At 51.7% G+C, this 17,454-nt stretch overlaps 1 protein-coding gene across 1 annotated transcript in view; it reads right to left on the bottom strand.

The window, feature by feature from the left end:
• Positions 1-456: 456 nt before the first annotated feature.
• Positions 457-17,454, bottom strand: part of KDM1B (lysine demethylase 1B) — a 34,716-nt gene continuing 17,718 nt past the window's right edge. The window contains exons 11-21 of the mRNA XM_038770755.1: positions 17,226-17,300; positions 16,562-16,699; positions 14,675-14,846; positions 14,059-14,186; positions 11,781-11,912; positions 11,451-11,525; positions 10,174-10,290; positions 7,525-7,650; positions 7,266-7,388; positions 5,405-5,557; positions 457-2,562 (exon numbers count right to left, since the gene is read on the bottom strand). Coding sequence (XP_038626683.1) covers positions 2,479-2,562; positions 5,405-5,557; positions 7,266-7,388; positions 7,525-7,650; positions 10,174-10,290; positions 11,451-11,525; positions 11,781-11,912; positions 14,059-14,186; positions 14,675-14,846; positions 16,562-16,699; positions 17,226-17,300 — 1,323 coding nt within the window. The 3' untranslated portion in view covers positions 457-2,478. The remainder of the gene's footprint in view (positions 2,563-5,404; positions 5,558-7,265; positions 7,389-7,524; positions 7,651-10,173; positions 10,291-11,450; positions 11,526-11,780; positions 11,913-14,058; positions 14,187-14,674; positions 14,847-16,561; positions 16,700-17,225; positions 17,301-17,454) is intronic.

Raw genomic sequence — 17,454 nt, 5'->3', positions numbered from 1 at the left:
ATGCCTCTTCTTCCTCCCCCTTAGTCTTAGAATTTGTATCCTTTGTTATCAGTCTAATGAGGGTGAAAATGTTTGTGTTAAGGAATGCCCCAGGCCCTGCCTGATTTTGGAGAAAACATGTCTACAGCTCTTTTCCCCAGCCCCCACCCCTCAGCTGCTTCTAAGAGTGTGAATAAGCTTAAGATCACCTTTTTACTGTGTTGGGTGTTCCTGAAAATGGGCAGAGGGATGCCACCATTTGCTTATTTTTCACCCTGATGCTGTTGAAAACTCGAAGGGGCAGAGGCAGGGAAAATGCGGATAGAGAAAAGAGGCTACCCCACCACCTTTAAACTCTGCTAAAAAAAAAAATATTCAGGCCACGTAGCTTCAATGCTTACCACGGCTCACGTAAAAACCACGTTACTGCTTTGTGCTCCCTACTAGGATTCACGGAGGAGAAACGAGAAATAGCATTCTTTCCAGTTTTATTTTGCATCCTTATTACGATCACAGTTACAATTTAACAGGTCATGCTGTGCATTCAAACAATAATATTCCATTTTCCTTTTTTTTTTTTAAAAAAAGCATATCCCTTGCTTATTTACAAAAAGTCTTTACAGACAGGACAGAAAAACATGCTCAAAATGAACTCTGAGGTTTACGCTAAGGGACCTTAGTATTTTTCCTTAGCTGAGGAGGGCCTCACAGGCAGTTCTTAGCCCTTTAGGAGCTTATATGGATATTTAAATTGTAGCCGTGTGCTACATCTCCCTCTAAGCATGTTTTCCCCACATCAGAACTGCCCCACTGTGCAGTTTTTTAAGTGCCTTTATACCAAAATAATAATAATTTATTATGGATTATATTTTAGTATTGACATAATGCTTGGCATTTCTCACCCTAACATTCATTTTAATGCTAAATAGCTTCAGGTAGAATACATTCTGATTTGGTACCAGTGATTTCCCATTTAGATTTATCTTCTACATATTATTCTTAAGTTTTCTACATAAACTTTGGAGAAGAAACTGAGACAGTTCAACCTCATTTGCCCCTTTCCTGGGATAAAGTCAAAGCCTAGTTAAAACCATTTACAAAATGGACTGTTTTCCGCAACCTGCTTTTGTCATCGTTTTCAACTCATTTTCATAAAACAAACAAACCAGAAGCAATTCATTGTCAATTAAAAAACCTAAGAGCAGAGTCACGGTTGACACTGACCGATGTCTTTTTCCATAGTCCAACAGAGCTGTCAACTCGCTAGGAATCACAACTGCATTTTTCAACCGAGGCTGACTGCAGATGGACGGTAATTCGAAGGCCCGCTTTGTCAACGTTAACTCAGATTGCTGAGTTCCTGACAGTTGATTCTTCTACTCTGGAAGGTTACGAAGTTAAAAAAAAAAAAAAGATCCTCGAAACAAATCATCGTAACAGTTTTGACTCAATTTCCTAAGATTAAACCAGACGTCCCAGGAAGGGGAAAAGCAAACCCAGGGTTTTAAAAATCTGTAAAAATGACCAGGAAAGTCTTACACGTTTCCTCTGCCCTTTTCCACCGGCCCTGCCTGTGGAATATTCTGAGCTGTTCTATCTTTAGTTCCTTCGAAAAGTTCTGATACCCTTTAATTGAAAAATCATCACCACCATCACCTCTGTGACCCTTATTCGCTCTAGTCCTCGCCGTACTTGAGCATTTTCGGTCTGGCTGTGGGCCTCCCGAATTGTGTGTTTTCAGAAACGTGTGTTTTCATCCCACCTGTCAGGATGAAAATGGTCCCCACTATCTCCATCCTGGTTCAAAAGCAGAGGAGAAGTCTTCAGGCTGCTCCAAACCAGGAACTTTCCGCCCAGACCCCAGCCATCCCTGACCCTGAGGGTGGGCAGGGGGGCTCGGGCTCAGCCTTTGCCTCTCCCTGTTTTAGTGGGACGATTCCCCCTCCTAAGCCAAGCCAGTGGTTTGGGAAACGTGTGCTTTGGATGCTGCAAAGGAGATTGAAAATTCCTTTTTTTCCCCCCTTTTAAACCACAAAAGGCTTAAGGTGAAATGTACACTCCCTCCGACCAAGCAGCTGAAAATGAGGGGGTTCGGAGGGTTTTCAGCTTGACTTCCCGAAGCCAAGATCTGCGTTGGCTCTGAAGAGCGGGGCTGCTTGCCTGAGCGGACCAGCCTGGCTTGTGGGGGGCGGACGATGTGAAAAGACTCGGCGGGAAACTGAGGATTTACGTCCCCAATTGCGTGCAGTCTCTGACTGCCGTTGCCCTTCCTCTCATTTCAGTGATTTTACTCCCTTTGTCGGGAAGCGGCCCAAGAGCCGAGTCTTGGGGAAAGAGGCGGAGGTGGGGGAGAAGCGCGGGGCTGGGCCCGGATGCCAGCAGTCCCTCCCGAGGTCGTGTCAGGGCAGAGCCAGGAGGATGCCCGGGCTCTAAGTGGGAAGGGGGCCGAGGAGGTGCCAGCAGGAGGAGGAGACGAAGGTGGGATGGAGGGAATCCGGTTCAAAAGGCCGCTATCTTGCTGGCTTCTCGGACGCCGCTCAAGTACGCTCCCGTCACGGTCTGCGGAAAGTGCCTGTTGGTAGCCTGAAACCAACGGATATTTCCTTTCACCGCGATCCTGCTGCCAGTGGGGATTCCAGGTGGGGAGGGGCCGGTTGGGAGAGGCCTTGAAGGATGAAGCCGCCCCGGGAATACCTCCATGAGGCTAGAAAGTGCCCCAGGAGAGGAGGAGGTGACGGCAGAAACAATAATAATTCTGGTATTTGTTAAGCGCTTACTCTACACCCGGCGCTACACGAAGCGCTGGGGTGGATCCAAGCCAATCATCATCAATCGTATTTATTGAGCGCTTACTGTGTGCAGAGCACTGTACTAAGCGCTTGGGAAGTCCAAGTTGGCAACATATAGAGACGGTCCCTACCCAAAGGTGGGCTCACACTCTAAAAGCAAATGGGGTTGGATGCTATCCCTGTCCCACGGGGGGCTCCCAGTCTCCACTCCCATTTGACAGATGAGGTAACAGGCACAGAGACGTGAGGTGACTCAAGCACTTGGTTCAGTGCTCTGCACGCCGTAAGTGCTCAATAAATACGGCAGAAACAATAATAATTCTGGTATTTGTTAAGCGCTTACTCTACACCCGGCGCTACATGAAGCGCTGGGGTGGATCCAAGCAAATCATCATCAATCGTATTTATTGAGCGCTTACTGTGTGCAGAGCACCGTACTAAGCGCCTGGGAAGTCCAAGTTGGCAACATATAGAGACAGTCCCTACCCAACGGTGGGCTCCCAGTCTAAAAGCAAATGGGGTTGGATGCTATCCCTGCCCCACGGGGGGCTCCCAGTCTCCATTCCCATTTGACAGGTGAGGTAACAGGCACAGAGACGTGAAGTGACTCAAGCACTTAGTTCAGTGCTCTGCACACCGTAAGCGCTCAGTAAATACGACTGAATGAAAAGGGACTTGTCCAAGGTCGCGGCACGCAGGTGGCGGAGCCGGGTTGGCGCGAGTGGAAGGCCAGAGGTCTGTCACCGCTGTAGGGGAGGGAGAGGGTGAATGGAGGAGAGAGTCGGCGAGGTGAGCAGGCAGGGGAGTTGAGGCGAGGGCTGAGAGGAGGGAGGAGGGCCGCACGATTCACGGCTCGGGTTAGAAGGGCTCGGAACCGCCGCCTCCGAAAGCCCTCCAGGCTGCCAGGCGGCCGGCTTGGGAAGCGCGATGGCTCTTGGCCCACGGCCCGGTGAAGTCCAGCGCCAGAGAAGCAGCCTGGCCTTGTGGACCGAGTACGGACCCAGCAGTCCGAAGGACCTGGGTCCCGATCCCGGCTCTGCCGCTCGTCCCCTGGGTGACCTCGGGCAAGTCACTTCACTGAAGCGGCGTGGCTCGGTGGAAAGAGCCCGGGCTTTGGAGTCAGGGGTCATGGGTTCAAACCCCCGCTCCGCCAATTGCCAGCTGTGTGACTTTGGGCAAGTCGCTTCACTTCTCTGGGCCTCAGTTCCCTCATCTGTAGAATGGGGCTCGACTGTGAGCCCCCCGTGGGACAACCTGATCACCTTGTAACCTCCCCCAGCGCTTAGAACGGTGCTTTGCACATAGTAAGCGCTTAATAATTGCTATCATTATTATTATTATTCTCTGGGCCTCAGTTACCTCATCTGTAAAATGAGGCTGGGAGCCCCACGTGGGACAGGGACTGTGTCCATCCCGATGATCTTCTATCTACCCCAGAGCTTAATACCTAGGAAGAGCTTAACAAACACCACAATTATTATTATTCGCTAATCCATGGGGCTCAGTGGAAAGAGCCCGGGCTTTGGAGTCAGGGGTCATGGGTTCAAACCCCCCGCTCCGCCAATTGCCAGCTGTGTGACTTTGGGCAAGTCGCTTCACTTCTCTGGGCCTCAGTTCCCTCATCTGTAGAATGGGGCTCGACTGTGAGCCCCCCGTGGGACAACCTGATCACCTTGTAACCTCCCCCAGCGCTTAGAACGGTGCTTTGCACATAGTAAGCGCTTAATAATTGCTATCATTATTATTATTATTCTCTGGGCCTCAGTTACCTCATCTGTAAAATGAGGCTGGGAGCCCCACGTGGGACAGGGACTGTGTCCATCCCGATGATCTTCTATCTACCCCAGAGCTTAGTACCTAGGAAGAGCTTAACAAACACCACAATTATTATTATTCGCTAATCCGTGGGGCTCAGTGGCAAGAGCCCGGGCTTTGGAGTCAGAGGTCATGGGTTCAAATCCCAGCTCCACCAATTGTCAGCTGTGTGACTTTGGGCAAGTCACTTAACTTCTCTGGGCCTCAGTTAACTCACCTGTAAAATGGGGACTGAGACTGTGAGCCCCCTGTGGGACAACCTGATCACCTTGTAACCTCCCCCAGCGCTTAGAACAGTGCTTTGCACATAGTAAGCGCTTAATAAATGCTATCATTATTATTATTCTCTGGGCCTCAGTTACCTCATCTGTAAAATGAGGCTGGGAGCCCCACGTGGGACAGGGACTGTGTCCGTCCCGACGATCTTCTATCTACCCCAGAGCTTAGTACAGAGCTTCACACCTAGGAAGAGTTTAACAAACACCACAATTATTATTATTCGCTAATCCGTGGGGCTCAGTGGAAAGAGCCCGGGCTTTGGAGTCAGAGGTCATGGGTTCAAATCCCAGCTCCACCAATTGTCAGCTGTGTGACTTTGGGCAAGTCACTTAACTTCTCTGGGCCTCAGTTAACTCACCCGTAAAATGGGGATTGAGACTGTGAGCCCCCTGTGGGACAACCTGATCACTTTGTAACCTCCCCAGCGCTTAGAACGGTGCTTTGCACATAGTAAGCGCTTAATAAATGCCATCATCATCGTCCTCTGAGCGCAACCCAAGAGGAGAGACGAAAACCATCGGGGAGAGAGACGCGATACAGACCTCGCCGGCGAAAAAGACCGTCCCTTGGACGTCCTCGGCGAGGATGTCGTAAGCTTCCCCGCTCCCGCCGGTCTTCACAAAGCTGTAGGCCATCTGGATCCACGGATCTTGGCTCCAGCGGGTGACGAAGAACTTCACGGGATCGGGAACTTCCTGAGTCGGCCGGGGGAGGAGGAGGAGGAGGAGGAGATGCACGGCACAGTTTACAGACCGACTGAAGCGGCCCCTGGTCCCTCACGAAAGAAAGTGGCTCCGCCACTTGTCTGCTCTGTGACCCCAGGCAAGTCACTTCACCTCTCAGGGCCTCAGTTAACTCGTCTGTAAAATGGGGAGTGAAACTGTGAGCCCCACGTGGGACTGAGTCCAACCCGATCTGCTTGTCTCCATCCCGGCGCTTGGTACAGTGCCCGGCACATAGTAAGCGCTTCACAAATACCATAATTATTATTAATGATCAGGGTATTTGGTAAGGGCTTGCTCTGTGCTAAGGACTGTGCCGAGCCCACTGTTGGGTAGGGACTGTCTCTATGTGTTGCCAATTTGTCCTTCCCAAGCGCTTAGTACAGTGCTCTGCACATAGTAAGCGCTCAATAAATACGATTGATTGATTGATTGAGCGCTGGGGCAGATACCGGATGGTCAGATCGGGTGCAGTCCTCGTCTCGTGTGGGGCTCGCGGTCTGAGAAGGAAGGAGGGCAGGGATCTTACCTGCATTCTGCGAGATGAGGCAACTGGGCTCCAGAGAGGTGAAGTGACTTGCCCACGGTCACAGAGCAAAGGGGGAGAGGTGACAAAGCACCCCACCTGCCCTCCATCAATCAATCGTATTTCCTGAGTGCTTAGTGTGCAGAGCACTGTACTAAGAGCACTTGGGAGAGGACGACAGAGTTAGTAGGTGCAATCCCTGCCCTCAAGGAGCTCACGATCTACTGGATGCCGAGCACCGTACAAAGTTAATCAATCCACCGTGTTTACGGAGCACTTGCCGTGTGCGCAGCACCGCATTAAGCACTCGGAAAAGACCACAGAGCTAGAAGACAAGATCCCTGGCCTCAAGAAACTTGCAATCTATTGTGTGCTGGGCACAGTACTACGTCAGTCACATAGTCACAAACTCCTCACCCTGGGCTTCAAGGCTGTCCATCCCCTCGCCCCCTCCTACCTCACCTCCCTTCTCTCCTTCTCCAGCCCAGCCCGCACCCTCCGCTCCTCCGCCGCTGATCTCCTCACCGTACCTCACTCTCGCCTGTCCCGCCGTCGACCCCCCGCCCACCTCATCCCCCTGGCCTGGAATGCCCTCCCTCTGCCCATCCGCCAAGCTAGCTCTCTTCCTCCCTTCAAGGCCCTGCTGGGAGCTCACCTCCTCCAGGAGGCCTTCCCAGACTGAGCCCCTTCCTTCCTCTCCCCCTCTCCATCCCCCCATCTTACCTCCTTCCCTTCCCCACAGCACCTGTATATATGTATATATGTTTGTACATATTTATTACTCTATTTTATTTGTACATATCTATTCTATTTATTTTATTTTGTTAGTATGTTTGGTTTTGTTCTCTGTCTCCCCCTTTTAGACTGCGAGCCCACTGTTGGGTAGGGACTGTCTCTAGATGTTGCCAATTTGTACTTCCCAAGCGCTTGGTACAGTGCTCTGCACATAGTAAGCACTCAATAAATACGATTGATGATTATGATTTACTGAGTGCGTAGTGTGTGCCGAGCACCATGCTAAGCGCTTAGGGGGGATAGACGCGATCCCCGCCCACAAGGAGGTTCCCGTATGGAGCGGTTGGGGCCGTCCAGCGAGGAGCCCCCGGGCTTCCCGATCCGTCCGCCCAGAGGACCCGGGACAGGCGGGCCCCTGACCTGCTCCTTGAACAGCTCCCGGAGGGTCGCCATGCACTCCTGCAGGACCTGCTGGTCATCCAGGTTCCTGATGGCAGCCACGGCCTCCCCGCTCACCACGGACATCAACACGCTCGTCTGACTCTGGAAGACCCGACAGCGGGAAAACCCCCCCGGGATGCGCTCTCCCTCTCCTTCCGGCAACGGGAGGCCACGCCGCCCGACCGACCGACCGCCCGCCCGCCCCCCACGCCGCGCCTCTCCCCGCCTGGACCCTCACCTGGGGATCCATGTCGTAGAACACGGCGAACAGCCCGCGCTTGCTGGAACTGGGGGGGACGTGCCCGAAAAAATCAGCCCCCTGGATCTTGCTGTCCCAAAATCGGTACGGAAACTGCAGGGCAATCTAGGGAGGTGGTCGGGGAGAGGGGGAAGAAAGACGGGGAGAGAAGAATGCCAGAGGAGAAGAGCTGTTTGGGACATGCATATATATATACATATATATACGTATACACACACACACACACATGTATATGTATATGTGTGTGTGTGTATGTGTGTATACACACACATACATGTACATGTATATATACGTGTCTATGTGTGTGTGTATATACGTGTGTATATATATACACATGTGTGTGTGCGTATATGTACACACACACATGTATATGTATATGTGTGTGTGTACGTGTGTATATATGCACACGCATACACACACACGTATATGTATATGTGTGCGTATATGTGTGTATGCACACACATACATGTATGTGTATATATACGTGTGTGTATATACGTGTGTATGTATACACATGTATGTGTGTATGTATATGTACACACACACGTATATGTATATATATGTGTGTGTATATGTGTATATATGTGTGCATATGTGTGCACACACACATACATGTATATGTATATGTGCGTGTGTGTGTATGTATGTACATATACACATATATGTGTGTATGTATATGTATGTGCACACATACGTGTATATGTGTATGTGTGTGTATATGCATGTGTATATATACACATATATGTGTGTATGCATATGTATATGCGCACATACATGTATATTTATATATATGTGTGTATGTATACATGTGTATATGTATACACATATATATGTGTATGTGTGTGTGTGTGTATATATATACACACACACACACACACACACACACACACACACACAATATTTGTTAAGTGCTTACTATGTGCCAGGCACTATTCTAAGCACTAGGGTAGATACAAGCTAATCAGGTTGGACACAGTCCATGCCCCACAGGGGGCTCACAGTCTCAATCCCCATTTTGCAGATGAGAAAACTGAGGCTCAGAGAAGTGAGGTGACTTGCCCAAGGTCACGCAGAGGGACAGGTGGCGGAGCCGGGATGAGAAGGCTGGTCCTCCGAGCCTCAGCCCCGTGCTCTAGCCACAGGCCACGCCGCTTCTCTGGGCAGCATTTCACTAAAGCCCCACAGCAGCGGCCCGGGAAACGGAGTGGTCTAGTGGAGGGAGCCGGGGCCTTGGACTCGGAGGACCTGGGTTCGATGCCAGCTCCGCCAATTGCCTGCCGTGTGGCCTTGGTCAAGTCACGACACTTCTCCGTGCCTCATTTTCCTCCCCTGTCAAATGGGTTTCAACCCTACTCCCTCTTTCTTTGACTGTGAGCCCCATGTGGGATAGGGACGGTGGCTTTATAATCCCGATGGCCTCATTTCTAGCCAACCCCAGCGCATGGCACATAGTAAGCGCTGAACAAGTACCTTAATTATCATTAGTATTATTAGAAGCTCCTTGAAAAATGGCCCCAAAGAAACCCCATCCTCAAACGCATGGGATTTGGCCTTCACAAATCCTCCCAACTACGACCTCAGGGGTCGTCGTAGCGATATTTACTGAGTGCCCACCTAGTGTGGTGCACTATACTAGGCGCTTGAGAAGTGCAGAATAAAGAGGTGACCCGTTTCCTGCACACAGAGAGCCTTCGCTCTTCACGGGGCAGCCATACGCGCGCACACGGAAACCGGAGAGGTCAAAAATAAATGAAGCGAACACACATTCATGAGTGCAAAGGTGGGCGGAAATCATTTCCCCGGTGCTCAGCTGACTGACAGGGTTTTGTAGCTCAGAGCGGAGGGAAGTGAGTCGGGGAGAGCTTTTCGGAAGGGGAGGGATCTGAATGCGGGGAGAGCTCTGGTCTGCCGGATGGGCGGAGGGGGGGAGTCCCAAGGTGGGGAAACCGAGCGAGGGAATGGGGGTGGGAGATCAGAGAGCGAGGTACAGCTAGCGGGTCGGCTCGGGAGGAACGAAGATGGCGAGTCGGGGAACCGTGAGAGAAGGGAACGAACGGCGGAGAGCCCAGTAGGGTGATTCGGATGTCACACCCCCACAGAAATGCACCGACACGTGTCCTCCTCCTCCTCCTCTCGCTCAGAATCGTCTCTGAGCCAGTCCCTTCTCGCGTTCCGTTTCTCTCCCTCATTGACTTATGCGCTTTTTTTGTTCTGTTTTGTTTTGTTTTAGCTCCACCAAAGGATCGATCCTGAACGGTGTCATACGGACCTGGCCACGGATGCAAAGCAGAAGATGTCTCCGTCCCCTCCGAGCTCACCGATTGGCTCAGGGGTGGCTCCCGGATGGGGAGCGGTACGGCAAGGGGGGTGGGGCCCACAGGAGGAAGAGCAGTTGGGGGAGAGGAAGCAGGAAAGCCTGGAGCCGCCACGTCGCCGGAGGCACAGCTGGGCTCTGGGGAGAGGAGAGAGCCGGGCGGCAGACAGAGCAGGGGCGCCCGGGGAGGGGGCAGCCGGGGCGGGGAGGCGGCGGGGCAGGGCAGGGCAGGGCAGGGCGGGCGGGCCGAGGGGGGCCGTTTCAGCTCCCCCCCCGGAACGAACCCATCCCAGTTCGGCCACCGTCGACCTTACCTTCTCGATGACTCCCGCCCCCAAGTTGTTGATGGCCTTGGCCTTCCGCTCCGGCAGCGGCGGGTTGAACTGGATGGCCCCCTTCTGCAGCAGGGCCAGGGGCACCGTGATCAGAACCTGCGGGGGAACGGGGACAGCCGGTGGGCGGCGGGGGCACAGACCACCTCCCCGGGACGCGTGTCTCTCCAGTCGGCGAGGGAAGGCCCCGCGGCTCGGAGCTGGTTTGGCCACCGCCGGAGCCGACCCTCCCCGTTCCACGCGCCCGCCTCCCCAACCTTTCGTGGCTCCGTGGCAGGAGCCCGGGCTTTGGAGTCGGAGGTCACGGGTTCAAATCCCGGCTCCGCCAACTGTCAGCTGTGTGACTCTGGGCAAGTCACTTCACTGGGCCTCGGTGACCTCATCTGGAAAATGGGGATTAAAACTGTGAGCCCCCGGGTGGGACAACCTGATCACCTTGTAACCTCCCCAGCGCTTAGAACAGTGCTTGGCACATAGTAAGCGCTTAATACCATCATTATTATTATTATTTCCTCCTGCTCTCCAGGACCGTCACGTCAGGCTGGCCTGCTGTGTGGCCTTACCCAATTCCCAGGGGGTGATGCCACTCAAATAATAATAATAATAATAATAACAGTATTTGTTAAGCACTTACTATGTGCCAGGCACTGCACTAAGCGCTGGAGCGCTTGTATCTATCTACAAGGTAATCAGGATGGACAGAATCCCAATCCCACATGGGGCTCATGGTCTTAATCCCTATTTTCCAGGTGAGGTAACTGAGGCCCAGAGAAGTGACTGATTCACCCAAGGCCACACAGAGCAGGCAAGTGGCCGAGCCGGGATTAGAACCCAGGTCCTTCTTTCTCCCAGACCCAGCGCTCTAACCACTAGGCCACGCTGCTTTTCTACTGAGGTTCATCCCTTCAACCGTCTTTATTGAGCGCTTACGGTGTGCAGAGCGCTGTACTAAGCGCTTGGGAAGTACAAGCTGGCAACATATAGAGACGGTCCCTACCCAACAGCGGGTTCACGGTCTAGAAGGCCGCTCGACCGAGGCCCGCCCAAAAGAAACCACCTTTCCCACTTCCCAGCTAATAGTAATTACGGTATTAAGCGCTTACCACGTGCCAGGCACTGTCCTGAGCGCTACCAAACCGACTGGGAAAAGACTCAATCCGTTGATCGGATCTGCTGAGCGCTTACTACGTGAAGGGCACTCCCCGCCCCCGTGGCCCCGGCCTCCCCGAGCTGGGAAGGCTCGGCGACGTTCCCGGTACCTTCTGCGCCGTCCAAACTGTGCCTTCCGTGGTGGTGACCTGGACTTCTTCCCCGCTGTAGTCGACGGTCCGGACCTGGGCGGGATTGGCCGCAGAGGAGAGCCCACGTCGGCTGAGCCCCGCCAGAGCCGAGGGTCCCCTCCCGCCCCCGGCCCCGGCTCTCCCGACCCTTCCCGCTCCTCGCTGAGCACCGACCCGCACCGGAGAGCCTCGGGGAAGGATCATCGGGAAGCTCATCGTCGCTCCGCCGCGGCCCTCCCCCCGCCAACCTCCTCCGCCACCCTCAACGAAATCAAATCCGGAACCGCTCCCGCCGTGGCTGACACTCACTGGAAATTTAAGGGTAATGTCCAGGCCTTCAGCCAATTTATCAATAATAGCAGAATACCCTGGTGTCAGGAGTGTGTGGTCTCCGGCGAACTGGGCAAAGAATTCGTTGTGGTCCCAAGAGCGGGCGGAGACCTGAGGAGGCAACGGTTGGAGCTGGGAGCTCGGTCCAAGTGCTCAATAAATAGTGCTGCTTCCTCCGCCCGGTACTCTGCACGTAGTAGGTGCTCATCATCAATCGTATTTATTGAGCGCTTACTATGTGCAGAGCACTGTACTAAGCGCTTGGGAAGTACAAATTGGCAACACACAGAGACGGTCCCTACCCAACAGTGGGCTCACAGTCTAAAAGGGGGAGACAGAGAACAAAACCAAACATACCAACAAAATAAAATAAATAGGATAGATATGTACAAGTAAAATAAATAAATAGAGTAATAAATATGTACAACCATATATACATATATACAGGTGCTGTGGGGAAGGGAAGGAGGTAAGATGGGGGGACGGAGAGGGGGACGAGGGGGAGAGGAAGGAAGGGGGTGCTCGATAATGACTACTGATTGACGATCTAACCCTGAAGAATAGACGGGCTCTGGGGCAGAGGAACGTATAGGCAACCACTCTGCAAGACTGTGAGCCCGCTGTTGGGTAGGGGCCGTCTCTATATGTTGCCAACTTGGACTTCCCAAGCGCTTAGTACAGTGCTCTGCACACAGTAAGCGCTCAATAAATACGATTGAATGAATGAATGAATGATCTAAAAAGATGATAATGATGATGGTATTTATGAAGCACTTACTATGTGCAAAGCACTGTTCTAAGTGCTAGGGGAGTTTACAAGGTCATCAGGTTGTCCCACGGGGGGCTCACAGTCGGATGAGGGAACTGAGGCCCAGAGAAGTGAAGTAACTTGCCCAAAATTGTGCATACCCCTCTAGACCGTTGGGCAGGAAATGTGTCTGCTATATTGTTATATCAATCAATCGTATTTATTGAGCACTTACTGTGTGCACAGCACTGTACTAAGCGCTTATCGGATTCTCCCGATTGGATATCGGATTCTCCCAAGCGCTTACTATAGTGCTCTGCACGCAGTAAGCACTCAGTAGCTATGACTGCCTGACTGACATTCTTGCCGAGGAGGGAGGCTCAAAAAAAAACCTGGCAACATAAAGGAATTGGTTTTTAGGGAAGGACACGGTGATAAGACCCCAGTTTTATCACCAGGTCTGGAAAGACCAATTCCCTTCAGCAAGCCAGGAGATTGCTGAAAAACCCGGTATTAGGAAACCAGGTAAATGGTGGGCCACGGAGCTAATGTGAAAAAAATTAAACCGCAGCAGGAGGTCAGCTGGGAGCCCGGCATGGCGGAGTGAAAACATCGGCTGCCATGATGGAGAGGGAAGTCATCCTTTCCACACCTGGGAATTCTTCCGAGACAGAACGACAAGAGAGCGGCGGGTGAGCTAATTCGGGGAAATTAAGTGAGCCAAATAGATGGAAAAATCCCGCAGAGAATTCTGGAACAAACAACGGTCCATCTCTCAACTACACCAAATTCAGGACCCTAAGGAACCAGGAAGGACGCTCAACCATCTCTTCTCCGGTTAAGTGCTCTTTCCCCAACTCGCTCTCTTTTCTGTCTCTTCTGTGGGCTTGGCCCCGGACCCTTTTGGCACTCGGTATTCACGCTCGGCCCCCCAGCATTTGTGGGAAGAGCAGGTGTCACCCCTATTTTGCAGAGGAGGAAACTGAGGTATGGAGAGGCGAAGTGACCTGCCCGAGGTGGCAGAACTGGGACCAGAATCCAGGGCTGATTCCCAGTTCTACCCACTGGACGGAAATTAAAGATGTAAATACAAATTGAAAATTTTAGTTTATACTGGAAATTTTAAGGGCCAAGTGGAGTTTCATTACAACACCCTGAGAGTAGTCCTACGCCTGAGTTTCTTTAGACTATTCCACTTGAGACTGCCTAATAATAATAATAATAATGTTGGCATTTGTTAAGCGCTTACTATGTGCAAGGCACTGTTCTAAGCGCTGGGGGGGATACTTGGTGATCAGGTTGTCCCACATGGGGCTCACAGTCATAATCCTCATTTTCCAGACGAGGGAACTGAGGCTCGGAGAAGTGACTTCCCCAAGGGCACACAGCAGACGTGTGGTGAGCAGGGATTCGAACCCATGACCTCTGACTCCAAAGCCCGGGCTCTTTCCACTGAGCCACGCTGCCCACTTTCTAAACCTGTCCAATAGTTCCACACCACAAACCCACCTGGTAGAGGTTGCTGCCACAGGCATATTCCAGGTTGCTGAGATGAAACTGAAGCACCTTTTCCTCCAGTTCACTGAACTGGATGCCCGACTCCTGAATGAAAGCTTTGTAGATCTCCTGGATCTTTTCTGGAAAGAGAAATATGCCAGCGGTCAAGAGGTACTTTTTTTTAAAATCACCCCGGCGGTTAGCGATCGCTCATCCCAACCGTCCACTTCCCCTATCTGTAATTTATCTGTAATTTCCCCTGTCTGGAATTATAGTAATAATGATGATGGCATTTACTAAGCACTTACTACGCACAAAGCACTGTTCTAAGCACTGGGGAGGATACCAGGTGATCAGGTTGTCCCACGGGGGGCTCACGGTCTTCATCCCCATTTTCCAGGAAACTGAGGCCCAGAGAAGTGAAGTGACTTGCCCAAAGTCACACAGCTGGCAGTTGGCGGAGCCGGGATTTGAACCCATGACCTCTGACTCCAAAGCCCGGGCCCTTTCCACTGAGCCACGCTGCTTCTCTAAAATACCATATTACTGTTCTCTAATCAGGGGGCGGGGGGGGTGAACGACTCCAGGCTGGAGAAATCCCTCCTTGCCCAAGTCTGATCACGCCTACCTCCCAAAGGGACATCCTGAAACTGAGTCTTGTCTTTCCTCCACTCGGACACCACATCCAAGATTGCGTTGAAGTGGAAGTCCATGCGCCTGTCGATAGTGGGGTCAGTTATCCGCCCCCCTTCCTGGATCAAATCGCACCGTTCCCCCAGTTTGTGCATCTTGATGCCGAGCTTCAAAATACAGAAACAGAGACAGAGAGAGAGAGAAAACAGGAAAGCAATTTCTTCAGCAACACAGTCCTTTTGGGGGGCATTGCAGAAAAACCAAACAATTCCATCCATGTGAGCTGAACAGAGGAGACCACATCTCCGTATCTTTCAAACCACTTATTCAGTTCGCAAGGAGAGCCTTGGGATGACGTTCAAAAGGTACGACTGTGAGGAAGATGCTTTATGAAGTAGTAGTGGTTTTTACTGAACACAGTGAACTGTACTAAGTGCCTGGGAGGTGCCACAGAAGCATTAAGAGAAGCAGCGTTGCTCAGCAGAGAGAGAGAGCACGGGCGTGGGAGTTGGAAGGACCTGGGTTCTAATCCTGTATCCACAGCTTGTCTGCTGTGTGACCTCAGGCAAGTCACTTCTCTGTGCCTCAGTTCCCTCACCTGTAAAATGGGAATTATGACTGTGAGCCCTACGTGGGACAGGAACCGCATCCAATTCTATTAGCTTGATCTATCCCAGCGCTTAGAACAGTGCCTGGCACATAGTGAGCGCTTAACAAATACCACAATTACCATTATTCTTTATCAGACGCGTTCCCAGTCCACAAGGAGTTTCCTCCCTGTGGTTGCTGGGGAGGGAAGTGGTGTAGGGTGGCAGAGCTTGTCGGCCCCGTCCGTGCCCAAATGCATTTTAGAACCCAGAACTTGACTTTTTTTTTTTTAATGGTATTTATTAAGCCCTTACTATATGCAAAGCACTGTTCTAAGCGCTGGTTTTGGAGAATGTGGGCATCGATCCCGCTACCTCTCACGTGCTAAGCGAGCGCTCTACCATTTCAGCTAATTCCCTTACCCATCTGTTGGAAAAAAGACAGAAGGGGAAAGACCCCCACCAATATGTTTATTATTTATTTATTTATTTATTTATTTATTTTGTTTGTACATATCTATTCTATTTATTTTATTTTGTTAGTATGTTTGGTTTTGTTCTCTGTCTCCCCCTTCTAGACTGTGAGCCCACTGTTGGGTAGGGACTGTCTCTATATGTTGCCAATTTGTACTTCCCAAGCGCTTAGTACAGTGCTCTGCACATAGTAAGCGCTCAATAAATATGATTGATGATGATGATGATATGTTGCGGGACTTTTAAGTATTATTCTAGCCTTTGCCCACTGCCCCAGCTGAAGTTTTCCTGGCTAAGAGGTCAGAAGCCCAACTCCTCAGAGAGGAGGCGGGGAGGGCGATATTCCAGGAGCCACGTGACAACTGGACTGGGATCCCAGTGGTGCACGCATTGGATTGTAAGTTCTTTGAGGGCGGGGTTTATGTACCCTGCTACTGTTGCACCCTCCCAAACACTCATTACAGTGCCTCATCTTCAGCAAACACTTGATAAGTGCCGTCGACCGGCTCTGGAAATGGGCGCCAAGAGTCCGTCCGGCAAATCCCGGGAACGTCCCAGTTCTCGGCCATCACTTCTTGGGAGCTAATCAGTGCGCAACTCGGCTCTCCAAAGAATCAAAATCTTTAGAGCAAGATTGGGCCGTTTCTCTCATCTACCCCGACGGGGGTGAGGCGGAGTTAAAACCGGTCCCATCTGACCCCTGGCAGGAAGTCACTCGTTCAGATGGGAAGCACATCTTTTCCCCCGTCCACACCCCTCCCAGATGAACGGGCCCCTGCTTCTTCTTCCTCAGAGGAAGATGGCTCTCTCTCAGAACCCACCTGCTCGCACATTAACGCCACCGGGTTGTTGATGCAGCCGTTGACGATCTGGGCCCCCCGTCCCACCGTGACCCCGATGAAGGATTTATCATCCCACACCCGGCCGCCAATCCTGTCTTTCGCTTCCAGGACCATGACCTGTGGGGGGACACATCCGTGCCGATCAGGAGACTGGGAAGTCTCAAAAATCAACCAAATCCAAAATCTTCCGAAGGGTCGATAACTCGGGCAAACGATCTTTCGGTTTAAGGGTTTCTTTCTCGGTAAAGAAAGTGCTGTAGAAGGAGCTAGCAGGCAGAAGGCTTTCATCACTTGATTCCGTCCAGTCCTGACTGATTAGTTAAGGACCTTAAGATGTTACTGAGGTAACAGAGGTACTTACATGCCAGAGTGTTTCCATATTACATTCAAACATTGAGAAGCGGCGGGGTCTAATAATAATAATAATGATGGCATTTAGTAAGCGATCACTACGTGCGCTTGTGAGGCGCACTATGTGAGGCGGCCCCTCACCAAACGGCTCTGTCATTCGCCGGGAGGAAGGGCCCTGGAGGATGGAGGCCCGGGGATATCGGTCCTGATTTGGTTGACCCTGGACCGCGGCAAATCACAGTCCAAACCCGGCCCCCGTGACGCCACGATCCCATCGGGAACGCCAGCTTACCTTAATGCCGAAGTTTTGCAGTTGCCTAGCAGCCGCTAATCCTGAGGGACCAGCCCCGACGACGATGACGGATTTCTGGAAAAAGGGAAAATGATCGTCAGGCTGGCCCGGGGAGACCAGACTGGGAGGCTTCTTCCGCAAGGAACTAAAAGCTGCCTGGAGAGCCGCTTCGGCTCCGCTTTTTGTCAAATCTTTGCTAAATGTCTATTTATTTTCCTCTGGCAGATGC

This window comes from Tachyglossus aculeatus, chromosome X2, assembly GCF_015852505.1.
Source record: "Tachyglossus aculeatus isolate mTacAcu1 chromosome X2, mTacAcu1.pri, whole genome shotgun sequence".
Lineage (NCBI taxonomy): Eukaryota > Metazoa > Chordata > Mammalia > Monotremata > Tachyglossidae > Tachyglossus > Tachyglossus aculeatus.
The sequence above is the reverse complement of the archived record's forward strand: the minus strand, read 5'-3'. Positions and strand labels throughout refer to the sequence as shown.